The 11,371-nt window shown below is 44.2% G+C and overlaps 1 protein-coding gene across 1 annotated transcript; it reads right to left on the bottom strand.

Annotated features, from left to right (window-relative positions):
* Nucleotides 1-524: 524 nt before the first annotated feature.
* On the bottom strand, nucleotides 525-6,010 carry DRG1 (developmentally regulated GTP binding protein 1). The gene is made up of 9 exons (XM_036393494.2): nucleotides 5,894-6,010; nucleotides 5,573-5,696; nucleotides 4,615-4,790; nucleotides 4,156-4,225; nucleotides 3,414-3,583; nucleotides 2,526-2,656; nucleotides 2,169-2,336; nucleotides 1,117-1,239; nucleotides 525-642 (listed from the first exon to the last, which is right to left on the bottom strand). The coding sequence occupies exons 1-9, from the start codon at nucleotides 5,933-5,935 to the stop codon at nucleotides 543-545; spliced, it is 1,104 nt and encodes a 367-aa protein (XP_036249387.1). The 5' UTR covers nucleotides 5,936-6,010; the 3' UTR covers nucleotides 525-542.
* Nucleotides 6,011-11,371: the final 5,361 nt, after the last annotated feature.

The raw sequence follows: 11,371 nt of genomic DNA, 5'->3' as shown, positions 1-11,371 counted from the left end.
AGTGATGCACAGGCAGCTAGCTCACTTGCACTAGTCTAAACAACTGAAAAAGCAGCTGCTCCTGAGCAGAACTGCCCAGCTTTTCCACAACTGCAGCACTATTAATAGCCTTGAAGTATTCCAAGAGGAACACTTTCAGATAAATGCAGCTGGAACTCTGTCCTCTAGCATTGTTTCATAAGATATGATTCTCTAGCCTCTGCTTTTCGTGTTTTGTTCTTGGAACAAACTAATTCCTGATGTGTGAACATTTTTCTAATTTGGAAGGACACGTACATGCAGCAGAACCTTATCTCAGCAATCAAAGCTTCTTGTAAGATTTTGTCCTTGTGAAAGTCATTTAACCAGAGTTTTTCATCTGCAAGTTCTGCTGGAATGAGCCCCTGCAGTGTAAGTTGGCCAGAAACGTCACTTTTACCATGCAGCAAGGTGCTATAAGAAAAGGCCATTTTTAAATAAAAACTGGGAGGGGGCAGGGAGGGGTTGTCACTTACAATTAATGACAAATTTCAGGCACAGCAACAAACCATGTAAGAATAACTTTATTTCTTAACAATCTGAATAACATCCTCATCTTCAAGAGTATGGTCTTTACCAACTTTTTGAGGGTTGTGTTTGACAGATGAACCCCAGACCAGTGCACTGAAAGAAGAAAAATCAAATTTAAAAGGCTTAGAAGTATGATATGCAAGCAGAACAGCAGCTATTTCTGTCCCACAGCTAATACAGACAGCAATGCTTCAGAGCTATTTTTGTTCTCCTACAAGTACCTGGCTGAGTGGTTGGTGTGAACTAGGACTAGAAACAGAACAAAACAAAGCCTGAATTTCTCCTGAGTACCCAAGTGCATGGGACAATGCCTTGCAACGCTGTGTTTAGTGCTGCTTTTAAATAGCAACATAAATTTGTCTCCACAGAGGACATTCATGTAGCCAAGAGCATGAGAACATCAAATACAGCAACTGAAGTATTAAGTTTGATTATCATAGGCAGATTTATTCAATTTAACATTAAAAAAAGGTCCTGGTATTCCCTTCTAGTTTAGAAGAGGATGAAATAATATATCTGAAGGCAAGTTATTTTCTATTCTATATATTCTTTTACAATAATACTTACTATTTAAAGTCTTTGATGAGATTTTTGTGGATCTTCATGCAAAAATCCTCCACTGTGGTCTTGCAGTAAGGTAGTACCACAGGAGAGGTGTAGTCTGGGAGCTGCCCTTTAGGTTTGGTGTAGCTGTAACACAGATGGAAACCATCAGTCAATACCAAAACTTTCCTTTCCAAACCCATCATGATATTTGCACTGTCACCCCCAGCATGTGGGCCAAGTCCCACTACTCCAGTGGTGCCAATGGATACACTGCAAAATCTTTGGTGGACCTAAGCTGAAAATGCAGCTGGGCAGCCAGTGGCTGCAGAGGGTTCTCCCTTGTAACTGCAAAGGTTTCTCACTTGTCAGCTTTCCAAAGGTGCTTTAAAAAAAGCCAAATGGCAAGAGTTGCTGGAAAAGAACATCTTTAGTATTATGGCTCCAACTTGCCTTTTTGGTTTTTTTTCTGGGAAAACCTCAACATATATTAGAAAAGGCACCTGATGAAGTCTATAACACAGATACCTAAACCACAGACACAAGGGATTGTGAAATGCCTTTTCACAACATATTCTATATTATTACAGGAATATAGATATCAATTTAAAAGGCAACAATTACTGTATTATGAGTATTAGTAAATTCATTCATAAGTTCATCCAAAAATGCCTAAGAATTATGAGGTAAACCTGGAATAACTTGTAGTAAAAATATCTGAAATTCTAGATTAAGAACTAAGCTCTGTCAAGAGAGCTGCATCCATGACAGACTAAAAAGATGATTACATCTGGAATCACAGTGTTACCACGAAGTTTGACTAGAGTTCCATGTTTTCAGGAATTTTTTAAGATGTGCTTTGGTGTTGGATTCACAAGATCTCCTTTAATTCCCCTACAAATTCAAATCAGCACTTGTGGCTATCACACAAGAGCTACGACGAGCACAATTTCTGGGTTACAAAGCAAACACCAGTTGGTAGAAAAGCACTGCAAAATATTCCTCATCCATTCCTGAGACCCTCTTCAGTCTCAGCCATGCACTTAACTGCACAGAAAGCAGCAATTTTGACTCACATTCGGACTAGTTTCAAGTAGTCCCAGATTTTCTCCAGCAGATCATCAAAGTTCCAGCGATGATGAGCAGATATGGGTACACAGTGGGGTACTTTGTAAATGATATCCAGTTCTTCAATGGAAATTTGGTCAATTTTATTTAGGACATAAATGCACGGGATGTAAACCCTGCAAAGAGAAAGAAATTGTCAGAGCAACCTGACAGCAGCACACTGCAAAGAAAAAATGGTTTTAAAAAGCTTATCTCTCTGCTGATGCCACATTGGTGGCTCAGCTTGTGTGGGAAGCAAAGCAAGAGAGAATTCTTTTGTCTGTAACCCAGACTGCAGGAGTGGCACAGGCAGGGAGCAGCAGTACCTGTTCCCTTCCACAACGTCAATCAGGTCATCGGCGGTGGCGTCGCTGCGCAGGGTGACATCAGCGTTGTGGATTTTGTACTCTGCCAGGATGCTCTTCACTGTCTCAGCATCCAGCTCACTCTGAGGACACTGAGCAGACACACACACACGGACACAGAGTTAAGGAATGGCAGAGCTAACAGCCAAATCCAGCGCTACAGTTAACAGTGCTGTCACCTAGCAACCACTGCATGTGCATTACTAGAAAGAATAGCTGCATTTGAACTGACTGGACATGACTCTGATTCCACCAGAGCTGCTCTGGGGAGAGGGAAAAACAGACCTGAGTCCTAACAGCTTCATTGATATCAGTGACCCACTGGGAGCTGCAATCAGACATTTCAGCAGTGCTTCCTTTCAGTTTGGGACCAGCTGCAACACCAACCCAAGTATCTTCTAGTTCAGAGCCCAGACAACTACACTTCAGGTATCATCAGAGTGCAGAGTTCTGACTTCTGCTATCTCTGGCTATTTCTATGCTTTTAAAGATTCAGGTAAATGGGCTGCAAGGCCTGAAACTCTGAGCAATCCTCTCAGGAAGAACATTGTAGCTACCAAGTAAGAGGCAGTTTTTGCACGCTCTCCTTTGGATCTCAAGCTTGTTATGTGTGGAAAGCAACTGAGGCTCTGTTTTGAGGGCAAGAAAGTGGTCAGGCTCCAGGAGAGGTGTGGATAAAGGATACTTTCCTCTAAGGAAAGTAACTGACTGCAGCACTGTGCAGCAGTTCAGCTCCTGAAGAAGTCACACACAGCTCAGTATGGTCCCAGACATACACCATCAACTACAAATGCCTCTTTCTCCAAGCAATTTGTTTTTAATTTTGGTTAAAGAAAAGTTCCAACTTACTGTGGCTGTAAGGTTAATGCCTCCTTTATCCTTTTTTTTAAAGCCAATATTGGGGGGCTTACTATTCAGACGAATTCCAAATCCCTCCAGTTCATTCTCAATGATTTTCTTGTGGCCAAGGGGTTTCAGCACGTCCAGAACAATGAGAATGAGATTACAGGTTCGAGCAACTGAGAACCAGAAAAAGAAAGTCACCTCTCAAAAAGCATGCTCACACAACCTGAGAGAAAACAACCACAGTGTGGCTCATGGGCTGATGGCACTACAAAACCCCTGAAGGCCTGGTTATTTTCAAAGCATACTGGTTATTTTTAAGTACCTACAGCGTAGGACTGAAGTTTATTGTGCTGGCCAAGCATCACTGACAGACAGATCTGTACATGCTGTAAGAATGACAGAGCTGGAAAAATCTTCCTGTCTCCATTCAGACACCAGACTGAGGACAATTAACTGGGTGAGGAAATAAAACCAGCAGCCTTGTTTAGGATGGGATCACATCTGCCTGCAAACCTGGCAATGTGCTTTCACTGAAGTGTCAGTGCAGAGCACAAACCCAGCAAGTGCACAAAGCCAGAACTGAAAACAACAATATGAAAGCAGCTCCTGCTTCTCAGAGACAGCCCAAGTGCAGCAAACAATCCAGCTTTTCACAGGCATCAGAGCAGTGAGTGAACCCTCCATTCTCTGCACTGTGTTAAATGAACCAGTGAGTGGCTGCTGTCTCCAGCTCTCACATACTCACCTGCAATGACCTGCCGACCTCTGCCTTTACCATCTTTGGCCCCTTCAATAATTCCTGGCAGATCAAGCAGCTGTTTGGTCACAGGGAGGAAAGTACCACATGAGAAAAGTATTCTTCATTAAATCAATCCTACTTTTATCCTTCTAAACCAGCTGACTCTACTGCAAATCTGAACAGAGTATGACTGATCTGATTGTTATATCTTGTATTATCTCATGTGCCATATTGATCCCGTGGAACACATTATCTCATAGGGAATAATTAGAACTACCACAGGAACTTCTTTCCAGAGCAAAGTAAAAACCAGGGAGAAATCCATATCTCATGGAAACATTTCCAAGGCATTCTCAAGCACTTTTACACATCACTTCTAACCTGCTGATGTCAGGCCAAACCACTCAACCCTAACAGCACAGCATCTGTATAGCCCATCCTACCCTCACAGACACAAGATCTCACCTGGATCTTTGCTCCTTTGTACCTAATGACTCCAGGCACAGTCGTCAGTGTAGTGAATTCATAGGCTGCCACTTCAGAGTACACACCAGCAAGATTACTTAGAAGAGTGGATTTCCCCACTGATGGAAAACCCACAAAGCCAATGCGGGCATCACCTGTCTTTGCAACATCAAAACCTGCAAGCAAGGAGTAGAAATATTTGTCTAATGATTGACATTTTCTATCTTCTAATATTCTCGACAGCAGACACACTATTATTTTTAATATTGCCTTAGCAAAAGCCAAGTAAGCTTTCCTAGAAGAAGGAAGAGGGTGGGAAGCAGATTGTTCACAATCTTTATGGCCTTGCATCACTTTGTAACACTCCATGACATGTACCTGTCTAATAAAATCTTGGCTGCAAAGCTTCATAGTGGACTGTGTTTGACTTTAGTGTAAGTGGAGCATTCCCTTTAAGCACTGCAGCTTAGGAAATTCACACCTTTATATATAAAAACAGGTGGCTGCTGCAAAGGTGCTTCTTTGTGTAAAAGCCTTAAGATTTCTGCAAAGACTGTATGAGCCAAAATACAAAAGCACTTTCACCTACACTTCAGGAAGTGCTCCAGCCCATGGCCCTAGGAAGGGACAGAAATCATGGTTAGAGGTCCTGTACCGGGCAGGACTAGAGAAAGCAAGGACGGAACAGGTTACCCAGAGAAGCTGTGGCTACCCCATCCCTGCAAGTGTGCAAGGCCAGGTTAAACAGGGCTCCGAGCAACCTGACCTAGGGGAAGGTGTCCCCGCCATGACGGGGGTAGAACGAAATGTTCTTTAAGGTCCCTTCCAACCCAAACCCTTCTGTGAGTCTATGACTGTGTAGCAGATAACCTGACGCGATTTGTGCGACAAGAGCCCCCCATCAGATCGATTTCCATCAACCTCCCGCTCTCGGACAGCTCCTGCACAGACAACGCACCTTCCCCGGGGCCGCCGCCGCCGCCTCCCTTGGGGGTGATGAGCTCCCGGCGCAGCTTGGCCAGACGGGCCTTCAGCAGCCCCAGGTGGTGGGCGGTGGCCTTGTTCTTCTGCGTCCGGGCCATCTGCAAGGGCACAGGACCGAGGGCTCACACCGGGAGCTGCCCTCGGCCCCTGCGCCACGCCCGTGGACAGGGCCCCGTCACCCCTCCAGGGCGCTGCCCACGGCCGTCTCCCTCCCCGGCCCGAACCCCGCGTCCGCCCCGTTCGGCGCTCGGCGCCCGGCCCGTCCCGCAGGAGGCGGAGGGCGGCGGTGCGGTACCTCCGCCTCAATCTCCGCGATCTTGGCCAGGGTGCCGCTCATGGTGGCGTCGGGCCCGGCCCGCCCGGCCGCCCCTCAGCGCCGCCGCTCCTCGCGCACCGCTCGGGGCCGCGCACGCGCCCGGCGACCTCTCGCGAGAGACGGCGGCCGCGAAAGGGCGCGCGGCGCGCGCCGCCGGCTTCGCGCGCTGCCCTGAGGGGAGGCGGCGCAGCGCCCCCTGGGCCCTGTGCAGAGCGCGCGCGCCGCCTCACAGAAAGAGCGGGCAACGCTGTGAGGGGCGAGTGTGAGGGAGAGATGCCCGAGTGGGAGATCCGTGTGTGTGAGGGATCCGTGTGTGTGTGAGGGATCCGTGTGTATGTGAGCTCCGTGTGTGTGAGATCTGTGTGCTTGTAACATCCATGTGTGTGTGAGGGATCCGTGTGCCTGTGACATCCATATGTGTGAGGGATCGTGTGCCTGTGAGATCCCTGTGTGTGAGAGAGATTCGTGTATCTCTGCGGTCTGTGTCTGTGGGGTCCATGTGTGTGAGATCCGTGTATGTGTGAGATCCGCGCACATGTGATCTGTGTGTGTGAGATCCGTGTGCCTGTGCCCCGTGTCAGTGTGATGTGTGCGAGGCTGTGGCGGCTGTGGGAGCCGGCATGAGCCGGCTGTGCGAGAGCCCTGACGGGGGCCCGGGGACGGTGCTGGCGCGGCTGAGGCGCTTGGCCGTGAGGGCAGCCGGGCTGCGGCGGCGAGAGAAGCCGGGCGCTCGGCTGGGAGAGAGGACGGTGCGAGCGGAGCTGTGCGCTGAGGCGGCGGCCCCGCAGGTGTGAGAGGAGCCGGGGGTCTCGCTGCCCGCGAGGGGAGGTGCCGTGCGCCCTTCCCTGGGGTTAAACCGGAGCAGCCTCTCCGCGGTCCCTCCCGCAGCCCGCCCCGCTCAGAGCCAGGTGTGTATTTGTGCATTTGTGGCACTCCGCGCTCCGCAGCGCTGCCGGCCCGGGCGGCGCTGCCGCACTGCCCGCGGCGGAGCCTCCCCGAGCTGCTGCTTTGTCACACCGGGACTTCATGCCGGAGCTTTCTCACGGCTCCTTTCAGCTGAGCCCTGACCGTACCACTTTGCCCCAGGGACATCTGAAACTCTGCTCTGAATGCAGGCTAATTAAATAGAGAAAGGATTTTTTTAAAGGCCCCTTCAAACTTTAAAATGCCAAGTATTTCCAGCGTTAGGCTGTTTCGCAAGAAGCCAAACAATTGGATTTCAAATTAAAAGTATTTTTATGACACGAAAATACAATTTAATAGTTGTTCGGGACTTTGGTTTACAAGTTTGTTTCTGTGTCATATTTTGTCTAAATTCGAATATTTATAGAAATCTTTTTGTCCATGTTCAGGAAGGCTCTTCTATCTCAACTTACTGCAAAGTCTGTTTCTATAGGGTGTATCTAGATGTAAAACTTAACTTTAGGGGAAAAAAAGCCAAAAATACACTCTCCTGTATTGTGGGGGCCCGTCAGTGTGAGCACTTACAGACACACCTGCCACATCTTCAGACAGAATTCTGAGTTACAACTACAAAATTGACCTAACCTTACAACAGTTTCAGTGATAGATTTTTTATGGAATCATTAAATCTTCTTTAACTTGCAGTGAAAAGGGGAAAAAAGAGTGCTAGTGCAATGGGAACCACACTGCTATTTGTAGTCTCTGCCTCTGCATTTCCCTTTCTGTCTCATTTTAATCAAGAAAGAAGCCTTTATTGTCATAAACTCTTTTAGTAGGAACTGTTATTAATATAAGCTTATACAGAGCTTGCTAAAATAGAATCTCAAATAAAATGGAATTGCTATTCCTGGTACTGTTAGTTCAGCTAAGCTAGGGTAAATATAAATGCACCTACCCTCTATATTTGTTCATGGTTTTCTAATTATTCCTTGTGAACAATATCCTTTTCTAACATGGGACAGAGATTTGACCCTGGTACAAATTTTTTCCTATTTACTTCAGATGGAGCTGAACTTGTCCATGCCTCAACTGAATCTAGCCATACAATCAGTCCACATTTGTGGTTCTTTTTAGTGAAAGGAAAAACATTGAGAAAAATACAGATTCTGAATGCTCAGTCAGGAATTAAGAGCTCCCCTCTTTTGTGCAGTAGATCATGGTTAATTTCAGAACTTACTGCTAGTTGTTCTTACAAATTCATTCCAAATCTCATAAACTGAGTCTAACTTCAAATTATTTTTCAAAGTGAGGGCTGAATTAACAAAGATGTCAATAAAGTACATGGTGTGAATATTTAGTTACTGACTGGTTTTTGTATTCCTGGTTTATGTTTCCATAGTGTTCTTAACATCCAGCTGCTCAGTGAGCTCTTAAATTCTTTTTTTCTCAGAAAGTTATTCAAGCAAAGGGTATAAGGAATTTAGGCACCTAAAAACTTCTTTCAGTGTTGAGTATTGTCCTTAATTACCTGAAGGGAGAAAGAATTTCATTAATAAAGATAATTAGTCTGATTTTTGGTAGCCAAATTAACACTTTTTAATTGGTTAGGATATTTAAAGTAGTTTATATTAGTTTATAACAGCACCATCTTTTAAGCTTCTGTTCAACAGAGATTGTTTCCAGGTTGTGAACAGAGTAATGTTACTTTTATTTCTTGTGAGAACTGCTGTGAATTTTTTAATCTGAAGGTGTTTTATGTGATATGGTGCTTAGAGAACAGGGTGGCTCTGACCAGAGCAAATAAGGTGCAACAGCTGGAAAAAGAACTGAAGGGTGGGTGACTGGGAATTGATAAATTATGTCCCCTGAGGACTGCAGTCAAAACTAGAAAATAGAGTGCAAATGATAAAACCTTATTAAAGAAAAAGGAAAAAAAAAAAGTCAGTCAGAGAAGGGAAAAAGGAAAATATGAATAGAAAATTGGATATCATGTCAGAAGGGATAAAAGCCCCCAGTAGAACCAGAGAGCAAATGAAAGGAGATGCAAGAGACTGAGATCTGCTCAGAAGGTTAATTGAGCTTTATAGTGGGCACTGATGGAAGATGGAGTATGTGAATTGCCATCTTTTTTATTAAAATGTGTATGTGTGTTTTTTAAACTGCAGTCATTCCATTTAGGAAATCTGGATGAAGTGCAGCAGAGGGAACATTCCAAAGGCTGTAACTTGCACCACAGTCAGTCTCTCCTGGGAGCCATTGCCTGTAATGTCAGGTGACACAGAAGGAAGGTTCAGATCTGGAGTAAAACTCACAAATGATCATGCAGTCCTATGAATGACTAGCTGATAAACTGGGAGTGCATCCCCTCAGCAGTTCTCTTAGAATATTCCTGATAAGATAAGGAAAGCAAAATTCTAAAAGATATTCAGCAGGTGGACAAAGACTGCATCTGTCTCATCAAACACTTCAGGAACATGACACAGCCTGGAATCAATGACTGGGGAAAAGCAGGAGTGTTTGTTTCACCAGAGACAGGAATGTGACTGAAATGGCACATAGCTCATCAGCAAGATCTGAATGATGGAGGCCTGGAGAAAAATGCATTTCAAAAAATCATCTACAAATTTCAGTCCTGCTTACACTGATCCTGAGCAAGTCTTTTCCTTTACTTGTGCCTCAGTTTTATTTTTGCACAAGAGGAATGTGCAGTTGCTGCAGAATGATTGAAACTGTCATGTTTCCATAGCGAGGATGGTAACTGGAGCTCAGAGCTTGGGAGCTAATGCATTTAGGTTTTAGGTCAAACTATCAAATTTAAATAAGCTACTTCATTATGAGTCAAATTCTGAAATTCTTTCTAAAACAATCAGTATTTTAGCTTGAGTAAGAGTTTTACTTACATGAGATAGTGAGATGCAAACAAAGTAAGTTGAGAAGAGGCTTGCAAGTGTTTTGGATAACCATGTAAAACTTATCATTGTACAATACATACACTGTGAGTATGAAATTAATTGTGATAACTCATGTAATGCTTTATTAAAATCACATAAAGTACCTTGTTAAAAATAAGCAGTGCGTGCTCACCTAGTCAGGTTTGAGGTTTTTTCCTCCTCTTTTATATTCTAATAAATAACTCAAATGCTTGTGGATATCAAGTTTATTCACAGTGCACTGAGAAGGTCATTTTAGCTTAAGAGCTGCTCTGGTAGTACAGCCCTTGTGGTTTTGGTAATTCACCTCATGCCAGAAGCTGCAGACTACACTGGCAATCAGCTGATGCTGTGTGGGCTGGCTACACACTGCATTTCTACTTCAGTGGTGGGATTTCTGCAGGATTCAGAAACTGGGGAGAAGGTGACAGGGAGGAAATGAAATCATGATTTCAGGTGAGGCAAGGATCTTGACATTTCATATCCTCTCAGAAACGATCACCTGCCCAGGGAAAAATAATCTGTATCAAATGGTAACGGTGATCTGAGTACTTATGATCTTAAGAATGTTGGGTGTTTGACTGTAACCACCTGCCAGAGTTTCCTCATGAAAAAAGGGTAACTGCAACTGAAGGCATATAGAGAATTGGTTCATTTGAAGGTGGTTTTTCTGTGGGTTTTTGTTCAGTTTTGGTGTTTGGTTTTATTTAATTTTTACAGTTCTGCAAATTTACCCTATGAATTGTGCTTTGATTTAAGAACTGGCTACTAATTAACCCTATCATTGTATTTCAGGGAAGAACTGCTGTGCTGAAGGGGAGACAAAACTATAATGAGCTATAATGAGTTGACTAAGGGCCAGCTCCATGCCTGTTTGGAGGAAAGATATTTTGAAAACGCTCTATCAAAAGGTAAGATTTTTTAAATCCATAGTGCTGAATCTTCAATGGAAGCATAATACTGATTGCCTGAGGTGAAGTGACTCTGAGAGTTGATGCAATCACATCTTAATTAACTCTTGAGCCAAAAGACAGAAGGTTGTGTCTCTTTTGAATGTTGTAAAATGTAAAGATGTAGCTGTTCCTAGTTGTCTTCTAGGATTAACTTTTCTAAATGTAAGATTACTTGTTATCTAGGTAGGAGTTTTCCTGGGGAAAAGCACAGTTTAGCTGTTAATCTGTAAATACCAAACCTTTGTGCTTGCATTGCATATTTAGGAATGTATTGTAATGTATGTTTTAGGAGAAAAAGTTGTCTGTCAGGTTTGCTTAGGTAGGCATGAATGCCTAATTCACTGGGAGTCAAGGAGATGGAATCCTAGGTTGTATTTCCAGGTTGCACAGATCCCTAATGTGGCAATCTTGTTTTGAATGGGTCAGGTTGCTTTGGTTCCAGGCAGTCTAGAATAAGTTAAACTGAGCAGACTGAAGAAATGAGGGGAACAAAAGGGAGATTAAGTATCAAAGGTTGGCTTCCAAGACTGTAAAATTAGTATAACAATTAAAAGTTGTACAGTTTAACACCAGTTCCCCACACTTTGTCGGGGACTGCCATGCAACACAGAGAGTCCACAGCACCCGGTGCAGTGAGGAGAGTGATCAAAACGAGGAAAATCAAACAGTGC

Source organism: Molothrus ater, chromosome 18 (genome assembly GCF_012460135.2).
Source record: "Molothrus ater isolate BHLD 08-10-18 breed brown headed cowbird chromosome 18, BPBGC_Mater_1.1, whole genome shotgun sequence".
NCBI lineage: Eukaryota > Metazoa > Chordata > Aves > Passeriformes > Icteridae > Molothrus > Molothrus ater.
Note: the sequence above shows the minus strand (reverse complement) of the source record. Positions and strands in the feature narration are given on the sequence as shown.